Raw genomic sequence first — 21,435 nt, forward strand, 5'->3', positions numbered from 1 at the left:
GCAGCTCAGCCTGACCTAGATCTGCCTCTCCTTACTGTCCCTCTTCAAATGCAGAACTGTCATTATAAACACCGATTTATGTCCCTCTCTCCTAAAGCCTTTCACGCACGGTACAGCTTTCCAAAGCAACCCACACACACGGCCCACGGTCATCTGCATGACTAGAGGTAAAACTTTAGAAGGTGTTTCATAGTGAACCGGGGAAGGAAAAGCATAAAAGGACTCCCAAACTTTATTACAACTTTTACAAAATCCACTTTGAAACACAGCCTAGTATTTACTTCAAACGTACTCATGTCATCCCCTACCAGGTACAAACCAGTAGCCATTTTGCCGTTGTGTCTTGTGCCATTAAAACACTGCCATGGGGTGAAGGCATCACATAAAATCCACACGTCCACACACAAACCTGTGACTCCAGAACGTTGTAAAGCCCTGACCTGTGCTTTGAGACACTCCTGAAGACTCTTTTGGGATTCATAAGCCACAAAATTTGTCATCCTTTTACTCATAGCGTCACTGTCTACAGTGTGGGTGTGGAGGAGATGAAGGAAGTTCAAAAGAGGAAGATGGGAGCTATCTGCAGGCTCCCTTCGTTACACTGTATCTAACACAAGCAGATACTATTTACCCTGAAGCTCTCTGGTGTGCTTTCCACCAGGTCTCTAACATCTTTTCTTTTTAGTGTGACGCTCACTGTGGACATACATGCAACTCCCAGAGCTTCTGACCAACTTACTCAGATGCAGGAAGCATAGGCTGGAGCACCAAGCCAGAGCGCCCGCTCCCTGCCCTCAGCCAAGCAGCACCCAGGGCAAAGATGGGGGCGGAGATTCTTTGGCTTAAAAACACACCAAGTGTGTGTGTCTCTGTCTCTCTCTCTCTCTCTCTCTCTCACACACACACACACACACACACACACACACTCCTGAGCCTCTGAACACTAAATCGCCCTCCACCTTCCTCCGGAAAACAGGAAGACACAAAGCAGAGTCTGGGTTGCCACTTGTCCCAGAGGGCAGTGGAACTGTCGTCACAGGACTTCACACACTGATCAACAGAGATACTTAAACCCCACTCCACACACCCACGGCGAGACCGGACTCACCGCTCTCCTCCTCGGTTTTAAGGACCATCTTTCTCCGTCACAGCAGAACCCCAAAGGTGGCTCGGTTTTGCTCTTCAAAGGAGAACTCCGCCAAGTTTTCCTGGGAGGTAGGGCTGGGCAGGCCAGGAATACCTGAGGGCTGCCCCGCCAGGACAGCTCAGAGCTGCTTCCTGAACCCCGGGGCTGGCCGGCTGCCCTCCTGGGCCAATCAGCCTCCAGCCGCAGAAGCAGCGTCACCCGTCCACTGCCACCGCCCAGTTCCTGAGGTGAAGCCCAAGCGGCTTCCTCCTTGCCGTCTCCTCCCTCGTCCTCCCTACCAGCAGTCTTGGGCTGGACGCCAAGGAGTCTAAGAGCTGCCCTGCTGCTCTTTCCTCAGATTCAACCAAAGCCATGGGTTCCCCTCTTCCTTTCCCAAGTGCTTTCTTAGCACACAATCACTGAAAACCCCTGGGCCTCGCACAATAAGATAACATTTCCCAAGGGAAAGACTAAGATCGTAATCAGACGGTATGTTATGAGGTCACAGGCTGAAAGCAGAAGGCAGACTTGAGAGACAAAAACAAAAAATCCAAGAGCAACACTCTCCGAAGAAGTTCAATTTTACCACCATTCTATTTTCTCCCGGGCCCCACCAAGCTGTTCTTCTCTGCACACTCATTACATTCACGATACGTTTGTTGTTGAAATTAGATAACAGTAATGAGGAAAGCAAAACCAAAAACCTTAATCCTATCACCAGGGACACCCACTGATGACATTTTGGTATATATTCTTTATATTCTTCCAGACTTTTGTTCTATGTTCTACACACACATGTATCTATCTATATATGTACCTCCTGTATCTCTCCTATATAATACATATTACATATATTTCTCTCGCGATATATTTATATTATTTCAAGATAAGCATATAGATAAGTATACATACACATAAATATATATACATATACATAGACAGAAAGAACTAGATCTTTTATATGCTCTCTCTTAACCAGCTATTTTTACTCGTAACAAACATTTTCCATGACTGTAAAATGGACACCGATCGTACTTTTATTATTCACGATATGGACAGAATATGTAGCCATCCCCCTACTGTGAGACGTCCCGGAGGCTGCCGGATTCTGTGCCAACCTCTCACCCAGGTACTTCTTGGCACGTGCCTGTCACCACCTCTTCAGCAACGTCCCCAGCGGGATCCAGACACAGCCTCCCACCTGCTCGTGGGTGAGACTGAGGGGTCGGCACCTCAGCCAGTCACACGTACAGGTGACAGCAGCTGGGGTATCGTCGTGTGGCAACACTCCTGGGTGCTCCCTTTGCACCAGCCTGACAAGGCCGGGCTCCTCTAACCCTGAGAGCACCTCATGAGGCAAGTGCTATCTCCAGCGCCCGTGCCCAGATGAGGACACTGAGACGTACAGACGTCCCACAGCTTGCCCAAAGTCCCAAACCTGGCACTGACCCCGTCTGACTGCAGGGCCCACCCCCTGGTGGGGTGCAAACTCCTGCAGCAGGCTGGGGGTAGGGGGTGACCGTGCCGTCCTGGACAGGGTCCTAGTGGGGCAGAAACACCATCCACAGCGACACACCAGAGCGCAGCCTCCAGTCACATCTGAAGGTGGCCACAGGTGCCTCGAGGGCAGGACCTTGGCCACCCTTTTCCTTCTTGTCTAATAATAAATAAATATGTACATCTACATTTGTAAAAAGCACTGTTTTGTAGAGGCAACTAACATAAATCCGAAAGTCCATGTTGCAGTTACGCTTTCTCCCTCCCACCCCATCTGCAGTAAACCCCGGGATTGCCCGGCTCTGCTCCTTTTCAAGCCAAAGCTTAAAGCTTCCCTGCCGGCACCAGGGCTGATCTCCGCTGCTGCTGGTCCCCATTTGAAGAAGACAGGTCCCTTCCATCTTCTACTTACTGTCAAGTGGAAGAGCGTTTCTCCGGAACAGACGCCCTCGGGCAGAACTGCTGGCCCGGGAGGCCCGGTGCTCAGAGCTTTCCCAGATCCGGCCCAAGGCTCCCCGAGACCCCCAAAGGACACCCCTCATTTCTGCCCGTCTATGAGTGAAAATGGCTTCACAGTTGTTCAGTTTGCAGCGATCTGTGACTGAGATGCTGATATATTTTCCTAAACGTGAGGTATTTCCTCTTTTGTGAAATGCTTGATCATGTCCTTTGCCAATTTTCCGATCAGTTATCTTTTCTTACCGATTTGTGGGTCACTAACGTACATGTTGTAAATATTTCTCCCACACTCTTGTCACTTGCTTTTAGCATCAGTTGTGGTTATCTTCTGTCTTAGAGAAGAGTTCCTGTTGCAGTCAAATCTCTAATCTCATCCTCATTCGTTTCACTCAACACCTGCGTGCTGTGCGGCGTCCTGGACACACATCAGAGAAGTAGGCCTGCCCTGGCGGGGAGCTGGGGGGTGAGGGCAGGAAACAAACAAGAAGTAACGCCACGTGGAGCTGCGCGCGTGGGGGTGGGGGCGGCCAGGGTGGCTGGAGCCGAGACACAGGAGGGGAGGGCTGCCCGGGCCTTGGAGGCGATTTTAAGGACTCTGGTGTCCACTGGGGGTGAGGCGGGTAGCGGCTGCCAGGGTTCGGAATGAAGTGGAAGACCTGACTTCCTTTGTAAAGATACCACTTCGGCTGCGGGGGAAGAACAGACAGGGCAGACACAGGGAGACCGGCTGGGATGGTGGTGGCTTCCGCAGGAAGGGGTCAAACTCTCGCTCTGCCTACTTCGAAGGCAGGACCGAGGACTTGCCACACATGGGGTGTGAAGGCCGGGACAGGAGGAGGACGGGGCCTCCCAGCTCACGCAGCCGCCGGCCCCCATCACTCAGGCCACTCCCGGCCCCTCCGCTCTCTCCTCCGGGCTGCGGGCTGTGTGACTTCCCGCTCTGCTCCACTACTCACGCTGCATTCTTGCGAGGCCGCCCAGTTCACGTTCTCAAAAGAGGGACTAAATGGCTCACAGGGCCATCATCCCAGTTTGGGCACAGGGGGGCACCTCACAGACCCCAGGCCAGCCTGCAGGACAGGTTCAGTGCCAGCACCCATGAGCTGCTGGCAGAAAGGCTGCCACTTAGGCCTTAAAACTGGGAGCACGGCGGGCACTCCTGGGCCAACTCCACCCTGTCTTCTGTGTGATTTCTGTTGCTCCACAGTTAGTACAACACATAACACTGTTTGTTAAAAAGGAAGTAATGAACGAGTAACGTCTTCAATTCCTTAAAATAGAAATTTAACTACTGAAGCACCCAATTATATGTTTGACTCACTCATCAGGAAAGTGACTGCGTAACTTACCCATATGAGGACATTTCTGAGATTGAAAACTATTCAGAATGACATCAGCCAACAGGCATTAAGGGGGGCAGCCCTGGCATCACCTACCCCCTGCTGGGCACAGCACCGGTGGGAAGGACGGTGGGGCAGTTATCCAAAGGGGGGCTGTGCCCAAGTTCAAAGCACTTTGAAGAACAAGGAACAAGAGCTACAGAAGCAGAGCAGGTCCCCAGGCTGCAGAGCAGCAGCGGAGTCACGAGGCAGGAGGCAAGGGGACTGGCCCAGGCCTTGTCATCAGCACCAGACAGCTCAACAAAGCGGAAGAACACACCCGATAGCTGTTCATGTTGAAAATCACACGAGGCCGTTTGCATGCAGGGGTTTTCACCCAAGACACTTTTTATTTTCAATTAATGAAACACCTTAAATAAGCCTTGATCCTTTACTCCAGCCTCACCCCCTCTGGTGGAGGATAAGCTGAGAGCATGCGAGCAAGTAATGGTTTGAAATGACACAAGAACACTTCCATGAATATTCATGCAATATTCTAGGGAAAGGTTTTTCTCATCAGTCATAATGCCAAGGACACACAGCTGCACTCAAAGCGGGAGTCATGTCTGTCTGTAAACGTGAGGGCAGAGTTTGGGGAGACCAACAGGAGTGACGGAGCCCCCAGGGCCAGCGAGAGGGAGCAGCTTTATCAGTGCCAGGCCTGCAGGACGAGGTGGCTGCAGGGAGAGGCCACTGGTGGGAAGTCTGGTAGGGAGGGGACTGAGGACACAGCACATCCAGGGCGGCCTCCAGCAGAGGGCAGGAGGGACACGGGCAGAGATGGAGGGCACACTACAACACCCGATGCCGGAAGCCACTCCTGAAGAACTCAATGGCCCCTTCATCTGCCCGAGTCTATGCTTCTCATCACCGTTTCAAGACCTTCCTTAACCTGACCCTGCGGTCTCTCCAGGCTCATTCCTCACCACTCGTGCCTGGTGTTTTTCTTTAAGCAAAACAACACGCACACACCATATAAAAGCAAGCATTACGTAAGGCTTAAAACAGAAACCACCGTTTCCTGCCCAACTCTACCCCTCGCCCTCGAATCCTGTTCCGTAGAGGAAGCTCTTTCAGCTATTTCTTCTGCTAATTATTTCAGCATTTCTAAATAACAGGCTCACACCATCCATTCTTGAGTTTTCAGTTCTGCCATTACCCCCAACACGCACGTGCGCGCAGCCACTCAGTGTAGCTACATGTACATTTCTGGTTACATCAGGAGTTAGTGTTTCGTAAATATTGCTCACAGCGTAGCCATACCATGCGCTGTGATTAAAATGACCACAGAGGTGTTAAGTGTCTTCTTTTTTGTTTGCTTACTTCTCTTACTGATTAATCGCCAAGCTCTCCCCAAGGCGTAAAACTGCCACCATGGTCAGAACGCCGTGGATCTGTTTGCGGGACGGCCATCCATGGACTGTACCCTCACCCCCTCGCCTGAGCCTGCTTCCAACATCGTCCTGAGACGTTCCCCAGCCGCTGCCCAAAACTGGGTCCTGTTTCTGTGGTTCTGTGTTTCTTTCTTTCTTGGATCACTTGCTCATTTTGGTGGAGCACATCCTCTACTAACAGAGAAAGGGTGGGTTTTCACGCAAATTTTGTGTCTAAAAATACCTCTGTTCTCTCACACGACTGACACTTTGGGTATAGAATTCTAAGTTGAAGTCGTTTTCCCTCAGAATAATGGAGACGTTCTGTTTTCTGTTCACACACTGCTGTTAGTTATGGTGCCATTACGATACCCACCCAGTATTTGGGATGTGACCTTTTCCCCTCAGAAAGCTTTCAGAATCTGGTCTCTACATGGGTGCTGTTTAGCTTCATAGCAAGGTGTCTAGGCTGAGTCTTTTTCTCATACATTATGCTAGCCGCTAGGTAAACCCCCATTCTGAAGTCTTCCATTCTTTAATAATTTCCTATCCTTTTTATTCAGTGCTCATTTTTTTGGAATTTCTGTTAGACACTGGACCTCCACTATGAATCATTTCATTTTTCTTATCTTTTCATTCTTATTTTTTCATTCCTTTTTTAAGGTGGTTTTTAGCAAATACTCTTGCAATGGACTGAATGTTTGTTCCTCCTCAAAATTCACGTTAAAGACAAATGAAAAAAGACAACAACAAAAAGACAAAAAGAATAAACAAAATTCGTATTTTGAAACCCCCGATGTGATGGCCTCAGGAGGTGGGGTCTTTGGGAGATGAGCAGGTATTAGGGGTGGGGCCCCCAGGAATGGATTAGTGCCATTATGGGAAGAGGCCAGAGAGCTCGCTAACTCTTACTACCACGTGAGGACACAGCAGGAAGACAGCCGTCTGCAAACCGGAAGGCAGGCCCAGAAGCCAACCACGCCAGCACCCTGCTCTCGGACTTCCAACCTCCACAACTGGGAGAAGTAAATGTTGTTTAAGCCATCCACTCTGTGGCACTTTGTTGTAACAGCAAACAATTCTCTACTTTATCTTCCAACCTTCCTATTAAATATGGTATTTCTGCTATTTTGAATTTGCAAGAACTCAGCCTTAATCTGAGTATTCTTTTGTGACAGCACCCTATTCTTGTTTCGTTAATGTAATACCTGAGGCTCTTAAGTATGTGGTTTTTAAAGCTTTCTTCCATCTCTTCTACCTGTTCCCTCACATTTCTTTCCTTCTGTGTGCTCTGTTCTCTTGTTCATGTTGAGGGTTTTCCTTAACTGTGTAGTAAACACAGGCTGTTTCTTCCCATGTAAGAGCGAGGCACTAACAACCTGATTAGAAGCTCTGTGTGGGGGGTGCAGCCTATTGCGTGGTGGGTGTCACCACAAACGAACACAGCAGGAATGCAGACAGACCCCACATGAGGGGCTCTGTGGGTTCTTTTTCCTTAAGCTAGTGACCCAAAGACGTGTTCTCCAACCTCCTTCGTGGGCTGTGTGGGCTATGAACCCGGCCAGCAGCACCTGGGGAGCTAGCAGGAGGGAGAAAGGATGGGAAGCTCTCTGTGCCTTTACAGCCTCCTTCAGAAATTAAACTTCATGTTCTCCCAAAAGTGGAGGAGAAAGTGCTGGCTGCAGTGGCACGGGAGTGCTCACTGCCCGCCGTAAACATGCTCAACCCACCTTCTAGCACTCGGCCTCACTCCACACTCCAGGCTCAGCGGCCGGCAATGCCTCGAAGCCTTTCTGGGACTTGGGGCAAACCACTCTGCTTCCTGGTGCCCCACCCCTGCGGCTCAGGTCTCTCCTGACAAGCTGCCAGTGGGAGGGGGGCTTGGGACACATGCTCCTAAGTGTCCTAAAACCCTCACAAGGACATGTCAGCTGGGGTGGAAAGTGACGAGACTTCACTCCTCTGCAGACAGAAACCCACAGACACCTGGAAACACTGGAAACTCTTTGGAAGGTTATTTCCACTGGGCTTACGGCTTACCTGAGAAACATGGATTTGTGCTGTCCGTCCTCAGACATGACTAGCACCGAATAGATCTTGGAAAAAAAATGACTCAAGGACAAAGAACTGTGTGTGTCATGAAGAATTCCTTGCTTTTTTATTCCCCCAAGAAGAGTGTTGACACGTTCAGCAGATTCTCAGAGAGGACCCTCAGAGCTGCTGGGGGTCTGGCATCACACTCCTCTCTGAGTGGTGGACAGAAGCCTCGTCCCCGAGGAACCCCAGTGACAGGACGACCGGCTTCCTGAGGGCAATGGGACAAGGCCCTACCGGACGACACTCAGCAGTCATCAGCTCCAACATCACCAGTCCTAGGAGACACTCAGAAACGTGTCACGGATACTTCACAAAATGTGACCGTAACATATTCAGGATGCCAGACAGACATTGCCCACGAAGACGGAGACGCAACGGCATGATTCACAAATGAGACAGAAGCAACTTGATGTTGAAATACACTTGAAACTCGACCTGAAAGCAGTTGCTGCAATAGTTTAAATGCCCTGTAACATAGTCAAAAGTACTGGATGTGCTCGATTCCACTGTGCTGCCCCCTGCTGACGAGAGGAAGAGATGTTCAAAGGTTTCCACTCAGCCATTTTTGCCAATAAATGAAGTTCCTTTTGGACCTACAGAGGGCGGAGAGTGGAAACGCATGTTGTGCCTCGCGCACAGGCCGCCGCCGCTGACAGGCACCGGCACTTGCTTTCTGAAAAGGTTTTGTGAGTCAACTTGCTTTGCCCTTTGTCCACACGCTGGCTAAGCCGTGGGGACAGGTAACAGGCACGCCGACCACACACGAGGTACACAGGAGGTGTAAGTCAGCGAGCACGCTAGGAAGTGCACGTGCTGTGCGGGAAGGACATGAGAAGTGTGCGTGCGGAGCGAGGGTTATTCAAGCATTAAAATGGTGGTGGGCGCCCTGGGCAGGCCCGATTGCTGCGAAGGTGACACCAGAGCCTGCCCTGCCCACACGGGAAGTCCGCTGAGAGGCTTTTCTTTTCTCAAATTCTGTGGTGTTCGAAATGCATTTATGTTCTCCTCCAAACCTCCTCCTTTCTAGTCCACACCATGTGGACTAATGAAATTAACCATGCAACATCTGCAAGACTTGGTTACCAAGGCCCTTTCCCCAGGAAGAGACCTGAGCTGGGGACCCAGAGGCCTGTGGCACTGAGCCTCCCACTTCCAGCTGGGTCTTTTAGGAGCAAGTCTCATCACCTGGTAGCCTGCGAGTCCCGTACTGTCACCTGTAAGAGTCTAACACACAGAATACGTAGCTGGTGTTCACACACACATCACGCATTATTTTTTAAGATGGATGTGCTGAGTCCTCTGCATTCATTCAAAAAAGAGTTGAGTCTGTGTTCAGTGTGAACGATGCCCATTGAACTGCGGTAAGTACCATGCTAGCTGGGTGCTGGGCTGTGAAGATGAAGAGATCACAGCAGCGCCGCCCAGGAAACAAGCCGGACTGGGGACCCAGGTGGAGGCAGCAGCCACACAGACCTCCCCCGTGTGCTAAGGGCGGGGCGGTGGAGGCAGGGGCTCCACACTCTTAGAGGAAGAATACCCAAAACCAGTTCCTGGGGGAGGCGGGGAGAAAGGGGGGACAGTCCAAAAGAGGAGTGACTTTTGAGAAAACCCCAGTCACAGTGACCTGTACTGAGGAGACGTGGGAAAACTGAAGCACCACCGGCGGCCAGGACCCTGAAGGGAGTGGAGGCCGACCTTCGGGGGAGTCGGTACTGTCGGGAGAGGACGGGCACTTTCAGACAGAGCTGCTCAGCACAAGAGGCGCTTCCAGACCTGAGGCTGCCTGGCTCCCCACCTGCCTTCTGTCACCCCAAGACCTTCACCACCCACGAGTTGTACTTGCATTTTTGTACTCACATAATGACATCTCACCCTTCCAGGAATCTGGCCCCCCACCTAACTTTCTTCCACTGAACAAAGCCTCCGTCCAGCTACTCTGCTCTTCTGGAAATGATGTGATACCGAAAGTCACAGGACAAAGACTTGTGATGGGCTGGGCTACACATTCTCTTCCCAGCCAGGGAAACTACCTGAAAGACATCTGCGTGAAAGAGACCCGGGAAACGCAGGCTCAAAGGAAAAAGCATGGGAAGGGCCCAATGGGGAACGGGCTCAGGGAACAGTCAGGCGGCCCGGGAAGGTCTGTCACACTAACCCAAGGGACACATGCTGCTGTGCAGTCATCCGTCAGGTCACCTTTAAAGGCAGGCATCAGTCTGCAAAGAAACACAGTCTCTTGAGCATCGGCATCACCCTGGAGCAGAGCGGGGAACCACTGCTACCGTCCTCCTCATCGTTCCCATGTCACGATGAGGCAAGCTTAGGACACAGGAAAAGCGAGTGGCAGGAGCCACACTGACCACACGTGCCGACACCAACCCCGGTGCGGGGCTTCCCAGCATGCTGTGCGCCCTCACCGCTGTGTCACGGGACCCCTCGCGCTGTCCCCCATGTGCTCCCTCATCCGGATCGGCGCACGCTCTGTCCGTGGTAGGTAACCAGACAGATACACGCAGCGTGGAGACCAAGTACGAGTTCCCTTGCCTATGAAATTGCCTACACGACAGTCCCTCTTGACTGAAACAGGTTTAAGAACCACAGGTGTGAAGCATCAAGAAAATTTTCCCAAAGGGTAAATTCTGGTCTTTTTGTTTTTTTATCAAAATAAACTGCTTAAGAAAATAAAGTATAAATAGTAAACGATCGCCCTGAGTTTCTTTTTAACACAGAACAAAGGGTTATCTCACTGAAGGCAGGCTATACCCTACTTATTTTCCTCATGTTTTTAAATTACAGAAGAAATACATGATTACTGTAGCCTGGGGCTGAGGGAGGCCTCAGAACATATCAAATACAAAAAAATAAAGTCCCTTTTTACTGCCTACATAATAAGGCCAACAGGATGTAGTTTTCTGTGAGTTACTGTTTTCCACTTCGTATGTCTGGGCGGTTTCCCGATGTTGGGGAATACAGATCTACTTCAATATTTTAAAACCGGTACATTCCACAGTCACGTCGATGCCACACCTGGATTTCCTGTGGAGGAGCCTGTGGGCTGTTTCCACACAGAAAAGGGGCATCACAAGAGCCCACTGGTATGGGCATTTCTTTATTTGGAATAATTTCAAACCCGCGGAGAATTTGCAGAAACCTGGCGCTCCCATACACCCTGCCCCCAACTTCCCCTAAGGTTACCTTCTTACATAACATAGCGGTTACTGAAACCAGGAAGTTAACACGGACGCAGCAGCATTAACCGATCCCGATCCTAGTGGAACTTCACCCGTTTTTCTCCCTAACGTCCTTTTTTTCTGGTCTGGGATCCAATCCAGGAGAACCCACTGCATTTTGTAGCCGTGTCACCTTAGTCACTTGGCTCGTTGACAGTTCCCCAGTCCTTTCGTGTCACAGACTTGCCACTTTGCAGAGTGTTGGTCGGTTACTTTGTGGAATGCTCCCCCATTTGGATTTATCTGTGGTTTTCTCCTGCTCTAAGTTGGGCATTTTGGGCAAGACGGCAACAAAAAGTGAGGCTGTGTTCTCTGCATCGCATCAGGGGTCCGTGGTGTTCACCGTGAACCTTTGGTAAAGAGAGTCCACCCGGTTTCTGCCAAGTGACCGTCCCTCTGAGTGGTCAGCGTGTCGTTGGGAGATACATTGAGCGCACGCCGACATCTGTTCCTCCTCATCCTTCTCGCCCACCGGTTTCAGCGTCCACGGTTGTGACTTCCTCAAGCTGGCTCCTGCGACCGTCCGATCCAGCCCCATCTTTTCACGAGCACCTCCTCACTTCCTGCCATTGTGAGCTTGCCGAAGCAGGCTCCTTTTGTATTTTCCCTGCCCCAGCCCTGGAAGGATCCCTTTTCCCAAGGATCCCTGGTTCCTTTTAGTGGACAATGGTGCCCAGAAACCAAGACCTGGGCACTGGGGGTGGCATGTCAGCATCCTTCACTGCCACCAACACTCCCAAATGGCCTTCGGAAAGTCCACACCAACGACCCCACCACACACAAAAATGTCCACTTCCCACTTCACCAATGCTTCTGCACTTTGGTAATCTGATGCTGCTGTAATTTATATTTCTGTTTATTAGGAATAGTGAACACTTATGTTTGCTGACTGTCTACGTCTCTACTGTGACATGTCCACATCCTTTGTCCTATTTTCTAATGTTTGGGCGTTTTATTGATTTGTAAGTACTCTTCACATATTTTAGATAGTAATCCTTTGCTTTTAAGTATTGCAAAAGTATTGTATTTTCTCCAACTATGCTGTCTTATTAACTTTTTTTATGGGAGATTTTGTCATACAAAGTAAAATATACATAGTATATTTATATGTTAAATTCATTTATACCAAGTCAAGTCTGTCAATTGTTTTTTCCTTTCATGACTTCTGAGTTTTGGGACCTGCTTGGGAGTAGTGTTCCTTTCCAATAAAACTATAAAAATATCCACTTTAAAATTTACATATATACATATATACGTATATTTTTATATATACTTATATATTTTTTTGTCATTCTATAGTTAAAAAACAAACCAAAAAATTCAGATGAATTATAGGTCAATGCGTATATATTATATGCAATTTTAAATTTTCTAATAACCACATTAAACAACTAAAAGAAACAGGCAAAATTAGCAATATATTTTATTTAACCCAATACATCTAAAAGCTTACCATTTCAACATACAATCAGTATGATCATAGTGAGATATTTTGTATTTCTTTGTACTCAAGTTCCCCACTGGTATGTGCGGCACACTCAGACCACGCTCACTCGTGGTGGTTAACAAGCGAGGCGGTGCCGGGCCAGCCCCGCTGATTGGACGGCATGTCCTGTAACAATGTGACACACATACATGTAGGGCAAGTACTGAAACAACCAGACATCCATTTATGAGTGAAGACAATCTCTTGGCGAACTAGAAACAAATCAGTTTGTAACACGGTAAGAGGGATCCACAAACTTCTTAGGATAACTGTTCTACTCCTGAGGGAACCGCTGAAAGCTTTTTCTTCAAGACCCAGAAGAAATGAGGTCTCCACTCTCAGCAACTCCATTCCAGCCCAGCCTTTCTCACCCAGGAGCCCCAGGAGAATTAGGTCCAAAAGCCTGAGCCAACTAAACAGGACCAAAAAAATTGTTAAAAAGCATAAAGATTGGAAAGAGGGAAAAAAATGAAACTACTATTATCACAGTTGGTTTGACTGTCCACATGGAAAAGGTAAAAGAACGTAAACTGTTAGAATCATTAACAGTTTAACAAGGCTGCTGATTACAAAATCAGTACCTAACGCACAATGCATTTCAACACCTTAGCAACCAGCAGTAACTAAAAGTACCTAGTAATAAATCTATCAACAATGTGCAAGAGTTTTATGGAAAAAGGAAATTTTATCAAAAGTCTAAAGAGCACCTAAATAAATGGAGAAACTGTACTAAAGACTCAGTACACTAAAGGTGTCCATTTTTTCCAGATCCAATGCCATTGCAAATCACAACCCCAGCAGGTTTTTGTTTGTTTTAGGGATAAGACAGTATTGCGTGGCCATGGAAGAGACCAACAGAACAGAATCCAGAGCCCAGAAGCAGCCCCATACTGACGGCAACACTTGACATATGACAGAACTGTCAACACAGATCAGTGTGTGTGGGGGGAAATCACAGACTGATTTTTCTATAAATGCTGCTGGGGACGTATCGTCACGTGAATACCAGGAAGTATGGATATGAATGGTCACAGGAGACTCTGCAGCAATAACCCCAACTGGAAATCACCTAAATGTCCGTCAAAAGTGAAACAGATTTTTAAAACTCTGGCATAGTCAAACAATGAAACATTACACTTTGGTAAAAATGGACATATGATGGCCACAGGGAACAAGATGGATACATTTCATGGACATAATGGTCGGCAAAAGAGCCTCCAAAATTAGAAGAAAACTTTATTGGAACAACCTTATACCAAATCCAAGAAAAAATGCTAAGGACAGACTGAGACATTTTCTAACATGCAAACTCAGCACACACACCTCCCACACACCCTCTCTTAGGAAACTTCTAGAGAATGTGCTTCTGCAAACTTAAGGTAAACCAAAAACAGAAAAGACTTGGATCTAGAAGTCGGTCCAACAGAAATGTCACCCAGTGACTGTAAGGAAGTCAAAGCACAGGCTACACAGCAGACCTGAGAGCCACTGAGCCAGATCTGAGCAGAAAGAGGATGGGCGAGTCCAGGGAGACAGCTAACTGCCGGGACAAAGCGGACAGAAAGCCTTAGAGAAGAGCGCGGGGCCCAAGCGGCGTGTTTTACAAAGCAACTGATAATTTCAGAGTAACCCAGGCAAAGGACAAACTGAGGCAATTAACAGCTCCAGGAGAAACAAAGAGTTGTACAAGAAAGACAGCGTAGAGAGTGGTGGTCAACAGCGAGTCCACAGACCGTATCTGAAAACGGCAGTCAGGAGGCGGTGAGAGAACAAACAGTATTTTCAATCCAGAGATAAATCGTGTGTCAAACAGCTAAAAACTTCAAAATGGTTGCCCCCAGTTGTCCCAAGGTGGGGCAGGGAATTGCTACTTTTCATTATAACTCTTTTAGTTCAATGTGATATTTTCCTTTTCTCTAAGGACGCAAATGTGTGTTTGTATTTGTTATTTAAAAGACGTATTTACGTATTAGATTTTTAAATAAGGGGGCTGAAATCAATGCAGAGCTTCCAGAAATAAAAGATCAAATGAAATGAGTGTTGGTTGCATTGAAGGTTCTACAATTTATGTGGAGACTTAATATTTGAAAAATTACTTTAATCTGAAAATGGTATCAAATGTTAAATTTCCTCCAGGTAGAATTTTTAAAAATAGAGGTATAATTCATAAACCATAAAATTCACTCTTAAAGTATACAGTTTAGTGGTTTTTCATATTCACAAAGTTACATAATTATCGCCACCCTCTAATTCTAGAATGCTTTTATCACCCCAAAGCCCACCCTGCAGCCCTTGGCACTCACCCCTCCCCCGCCAAAGCTGTCCACAGCCCGCCAGAGCTACTGATCTACTTTCCGTCTCTATGGGTTTGACCTCGCACAACACATGGCCTTCCCTGGAGTGATTCCCTCAGCGTCACGCTTTCGGGGTCCAGCCAATGTTGTAGTGTGTGTCACGACTTCATTCCTTTTTGCGGCCGAATGAAAGTCCACTGAATGGCTTTACCTAATTTTGTTTCTCCATTTATCGGTGGATAGATATTTGCTTATTATGAATAATACTGTTAGAAGCATTCATGTAAATTTTTGTGTGTACAATCTTTTAAACTACGTGTATGTGTCAGTGTTAAAGAAACGTTAGAATGTTTTCTATTTTCCTATTTGAAACCTACCCGTTCTTCAGTCCAGCTCCAGAGTCTCCTCCCACACACTGAAGGTGCTGACCCAGATTCATGATGAGTTTCACTTCTACACATTTTATGATTCTGTGGACTAAGACACCCATTCTCTGTGCTACCAAGTGCCGGCTGAGCTAGCTTTCGATGTCTCAGGTAATCAGAGCAACCGCTCTAGGTGTGACGCCATCAGCTGAGTACAAACAGTCATACCCCACTGTGATGAATGGATGGTTTCAACCCTGGCCTGGGGCACAAGGGAGATGGTTCAAGATCCCGGTTTTGCAGGAGGCAACGGTGACTAAGACGACAGGAGAGTTTACTGGATTCAATAATGCACCCAAGCACCAGAGTTCACTGTAAACTCAACTGGTGCTTCCAGAAATGACCTTTCTGGTACTTTCACTACAAAATTAACACAGGGAGTGGTGAGATTAATTCCCTGGGTTTCCTGTGCACCACTAAACCAAGTCCAGTTAGCCATTTTTAAAAAAAATGTTCACTCGGTATGCGACAATTACACGACAGGGTGAGACTCCAGTGTGTTTATGAAAGTGAAGTTCTGCACCAGTGACAGGGGCAGTGTGTACGCGGGGGGATCAGTCAGGAGTCTGCCGCCTGCGCTGCGGACGCGCGCAACAGCACGGCGCACCCTGCCTGTCTCCTCTGCTCCCCTCTGCCTCAATGGTTTGACAGCACTCCCTCTCTTTGTCGAATCACGAGGCCAACGTTACAGAATCCATGCACTCCACCCTGCTTCTACCCCGCTGACACACAGCAAAGCTACAGCGCAGCTGCAGCCATCACATGACAGAGGAACTGGCGAGGAAGGCGGACCTTGCCCACATTTTCTCGTGGGCAGAGCGAGGGAGGCAGAAGATAACAGCACAGAAGTCAAGCCAGTCCAAACAGCTTCTTGATGTCTGGTACCGATTTTAAAACAAACTAAGCAGAAACCCTGTTTTGTCTAAAACAGAATCTCCTTGTTTCAGAAGGCAGGTGATTTCAGTAAAAAAAAGCAAAACAAACAAGAAAACTAACAATCTATTTTCAAAAGGGCGTTTCTTCAAAATTTTCTTCAAGCTCTTACACTATTGTTCAGATCTTTATTTTCCCTAAAAACATTCTTTTCCAGTCCCCCAAATACTCCTATCAGGTTTAGAAGCAGTTCTCAGTTTGCAGAAGTGACTACCATTACCCACAGAAACACCAGTGCTCCTACAATGATACCAAACACTTACTGCACACACTAGTTCTCAGCCCGTTTGCGCCGCCTCAGCCTGAGAAGGGCCAGCGAATCAACCGCCAGTATGGTCTCCCACGTGCCGTGCCCAACAGGGGGAGCGGGAAACAGGTGCCCCGGGAATCCCGCGGGCCTCTCCATTCCCACGGGAGCAATAGGGATGGAGAAAAGCAGAGGACTTTAGAACATGTTTGGAGGCAGAATGAGCATATTATTAATGAGCTGAACTTGGAAGACAAGAGAAAGAGAGGAGTCGGGGTTGCTTTCCCAGCACTCGACGAGCACCCCGAGGTGGAGGGCCATGCTGTTTCCTAGGACTGGGCACATCGGGCTCTGCTGTGCGAGACGCTTCCGACGGCCGGGGCGAGGGGTGACAAGTGAGGCAGTGAGCTCCCAGGGCCGGAAGGGTGAGGAGAAGAGCTCGTGACCCGTGATGTCCTCGGAAGTCGCTGCTAACGCCCAGCTGGCGACCACTGAACCAGCGCTCCCAGGACAGATACAGGGCCAGGGGCCTGCGGGCCCCATCCCAACAGGTCCTCAACACGTCAGCACAGAAGCTTGTGTTAGGTGTGTTTCTGGTTGAGGACACCTTATCGTCTGTTGCCTCACTGACACTGAACGCACACCTGAAGGAAACTCATCTGACACACGTGCTTTCTCCGTGGGTGACATCACTACTTTCTTGCACTTGGGGACACCAGGCAGCACTTCAGCACTCACTGGGGGCCATTTTAAACAGCCCATCACCAACAAGAGGCGCAGAATGTGGCGCTGAGTGCTAAAGGACCCCTGTCTACAGAAGGCAGAGCCACCTGTGAACCTGCGGCGGCCACTCAACACTTTTCACTGCCCTGCATGAGTTCACACATGACCGTGGAGAGTGGGGATTACAAGTAAATGCTAGCGAGCAGGAAAATTCACAAATATGGGATCTACAAATAACGAGGAGTACCGGCCGTATAAATCTGGGGGACACCAGAGGACAGGCGGTACTTAAAACTATTGGTTATATCAAACGATAATCCGAAATGTTCAAAAGATCCTACTATCGGGGAAGAAATAGGGAGGAACCCACTTTACAAACTTGCAACCTGTGCCCGTGGCTGAGGTCGGGGCACTCTCCACGTCCCTTCCTCACCAGGTCCAAACCTGACAGTGAGCCCCGCCTTCTGACCGACCCCTTTCTCTGTTTCCAGGGGTTCAGAGCATGGAAGGGAAAGAAAGAAATTTCATTGATCGCTCTCTACCACTGTAAAGAGCTTTATCATATGCATTTCATAATGATTTTCTTAGAAATTACCTTCAAAAAGTATTTAATTGGAGGAAGATATCATCAATGAACTGGTTTTAGGACTGTGAAGATAAACAACGCTGCCAAAGGTTAAGAGGACAAAAAGAACCTTGGAAAGCACATAATTAGTTTGTAACTCTGACCACGTAAATGTAAATAACGTCACCAACCTCTCACAACAGCGTGACTGTGCAGAGTAAACTTTATACTGACCACGTAACTGCCTGATCCAATGCAAAGCCATGTACTACAAAGCCACATACAGGCAGGGATGGAGTATGAAACTTCCTATTAGTTTAGTACAAGGCGGTTCTGCCAAAGTCACGGGTGATCTCGGCTGGGGAGCCAAACATGCAGGAACACATGAGAAGCGTGTACTCAGGGGTTAGCAAATCTCCCCCCCAGACATTTGCTCTCCCTTTCCCCACGTCTCTGCTGTCCATGGCCAGGGTCACCGGGCACGTGAGGACATCGCGTCCCACCCCAAAGGCTGACAGACGTAAATGAAGGACCCGAGATGCCTGCCGGCACGCCTTGTTACCCTTGTGGGAGCCTGACCCGAAGAGACCAGCCACGATCCAGCAGTAACAATGCGAACAGAACAGAATAAGGTGGGCACTAAGTGGACTAAATAGGTGACTTACCACGCGGCAATTATGAAAAGACCAATGTCCCCAACTTTAAACTAGGTTAAATTACTTTTACCCCCTACCACCTAATTCGTCTGGGGACAAAAATCACTGATTCTTTAGAAAAACCCTTAATTAACACCTTAATTCTGAAGTAGAACACCATCTACCTGGTAGTTCAAACTCCAAAAACCCCTCAACAACAGTACTGTTCTAAAACGGTGTTTTAGAATACTCCCTTTAAAAAATAGACGAAGTTCTCCCCACCCCCCATGAGTGGCAGTGGTGTAATTAACCCAGTCGGTGGCAAGTGCCCGCTGATGACACGGAAGGGTTCCCATCCTCCAGCCAGCCACACTCTGGGAACAAAGTGACCATTGAGGCTGTCTCACAAGTGTCATGTCATGGACAAAAGCCACAACCTACCAAGAGACATTCGCTCAGACAAACTCTGAATAGGGGACGCACAGGAGCAGGATGCACATGATGCTGACAGAACTTTCCAGAAGGCCACTACAGCATCTCCCCTGATTTCTGCAGTGCTCTTAGGTGGATTTGTCCACCCATGAGAATTTATACTTTAAAATTTTTGCATGAAGTTTTCACTCCTATTTTAAGGAAGTACAGTGGAACCTCAGTTTTCGGGCGTAATCCGTTCCGGAAGACCATTCGAGTTCTGAAACCAACAGCTAGGCCCGAGGACCTTGCACTCAGCGGAAGCCGCGTGACATGTTCGACTTCCGAGGCGTGTTCGAAAACCAAAGCATTTACTTCTGGGTTTACAGTGTTCGTAAACTGAAATGTTCGTCAACGGAGATGTTCAAAAACCGAGGCACTACTATACAAAATTATGACTTTTACTCCAGGAACAAAAAAAAAGATTTTTTTCATTCAGTTTGTGACTGCTTCAAGTTTTATGTCACTTTTTTTTTCAGGTAAATCCAGAATTTTTTTTTGATTGATGCAAAATAACATACTTAAACATTCTTTAGCCAGTTCGCATATCATACTTCCATTAAATAAAAGCTTTTTAAAAGACTTTTTTTAAAACTAGTTGCATACCACTTGTGCATACCATTCCTTATTTACCTCTATTACATTTTACGTATAATCTAACATTTTTACGGGGAGAAGAAAATCCCTGCCATACGACCCAGCTGACCCACTCGCAGGTGTTAACCTGGAGAACTGTTTGAACACATCCACAGGACTTGTGAAGGATACACACAGCAGCTTTATTTACAATGGCCCAAACTGGAAACGACCTCCATTTCCATGACAGGTGGACAGCTAAATAACACGGTTTATCCAGACAGGGGAATGAGTGCCGCTCAGCAAGGAGGGGTGACCCACGCGACACCTCCGACGACGGTCGCACACACTGCATGCTGATGGGGGCCGGGCACAGAGAACGCACTGCAGTGTATGGCCCCGTCTGTGTAAAATTCTGGGGGACGCTGGCTGGGAACCTAGGGTGACACAAAGCACATCAGCGGGTGCCTGCCATGGGCTGGGCTGCAAGTGGACGTGCAGCATCTTTGGGGGACAGTGCCAGGGTTCTGCAGTGTGACTGTGATGGTTTTACTGGTGCACAAGTCAGTCAAATACAGCTCCTCAAATTCTACACTGTGGAAGGATACAGTTTATTCTATGCAAATTATACCTTCAAAGTTAATTTTTAAAATCTACGAGGGGGAACCTGTACAGTTTGTAGCCAACAGATAAATCGGTATTAATGGACTTGCCACCACTAGTGATGTTTCAATGTCACTGTTGGCATCTTAGAGGCAGTGCCCGGCCCTCGAGAGTGTCTGTCGTGGCCCTTGCTGCTGACTCCCCAGGCACCTGCCACATGTCAACCCCCGAACCGATGTGCAGGGAGCACCTCAATGGGCCCTTCACGATGACCGAGAGGCAGATCTGACTGTGTCATCACCCCGTTCTGTACCCCTTGAGAAGGCAGAGAATGTGTCCAAGGCCCAAAATGGCCAAAGTAAGAATTAAGGCTGACTAATGCAAGATCTGTAACAGCACGTTCTGGAAAGCGTATTAAAAGGCAATGTTAGCAGTCAAGTTTGACTCCTTTCAACCAGGATATCCCTGAATAGGCACTGTCCCCCTATCCTGACAGAAAAGAATTTTAAAACCTCTTTTCAGAACTAAATCATGATTTATGTGCACTCACTTTCAAGTTTTAAACACATTTTAGAGAAGGTATCTATGAAAAGGCTGTGTCGGTTGCAAGGTGACACACAAACGCTGAGAAGTTGGGAACACAGAGGTCAACTGCTGGCCAGTGTCCAATAAACATGGCAAAAACTAGACTACGATTACCCACAGGTGGAAAGCAGACAACGAGTTCTCACCTTAACCTTAACTCTTAAGAAACCCTCATGGGAACTTGGCAGAGAAATGAAATGGATGAAACACACACTATCCAGAGAAACCAGCTCCTTGTCTTGGTTAAAGGTCAAAGTTCTTCCATCTAGAACAGAAGGGTCACGTCTAGGTCGCAGAAAGGGTCCAGCTCCTAAGAGGCATTCAAAAACTATCTGCTGATCCAGTGAACAAAAACTGACCGGGGAAAGCAGCTGCTGTAACTTCCCCATCCTGACTGACACGACAGCAGGCAGGTCTAGCCAAAGCTCACCTCCCCAACAATGAGAAAGGAGAGGAAAAACATTATTTAAAAGTTGTATCAAAAAGCTAAATGATTAAAAACAATCCGGTGTTGGGAAGGGTAAATTAACAAATACCATCAGGTACTAGTGTGGAAGGTAAACTGATGGAACTCTCTGGAAAGTCATTTAGCAGTGCACAGCAAGATTAAAAATAAAAAGTTGAACTCAATGACCCACAGGTTCCTCTTCCGGGAATCTACATAAGAAAATAATCTGAAACATGTGCAAAGTCTTGCAAGCAGTAATGTTACTGCGTTATCTGTCACAGGA

The 21,435-nt window shown here is 48.0% G+C and overlaps 1 protein-coding gene across 2 annotated transcripts in view; it reads right to left on the minus strand.

The window, feature by feature from the left end:
- Positions 1-21,435, minus strand: part of CYTH1 (cytohesin 1) — a 69,359-nt gene that overhangs the window by 33,840 nt on the left and 14,084 nt on the right. Inside the window, exon 1 of one of the 2 annotated variants that reach the window (XM_033090349.1) lies at positions 1,109-1,302. The exons of the other annotated variant lie outside the window; for it this stretch is intronic. Within the exon in view, the coding sequence (XP_032946240.1) occupies positions 1,109-1,136 (28 nt within the window). The 5' untranslated portion in view covers positions 1,137-1,302. Of the gene's footprint in view, positions 1-1,108; positions 1,303-21,435 lie in introns of those variants that run through there. 2 annotated transcript variants of the gene reach the window in all.

The sequence above is a fragment of the Rhinolophus ferrumequinum genome, chromosome 21 (assembly GCF_004115265.2).
Source record: "Rhinolophus ferrumequinum isolate MPI-CBG mRhiFer1 chromosome 21, mRhiFer1_v1.p, whole genome shotgun sequence".
NCBI lineage: Eukaryota > Metazoa > Chordata > Mammalia > Chiroptera > Rhinolophidae > Rhinolophus > Rhinolophus ferrumequinum.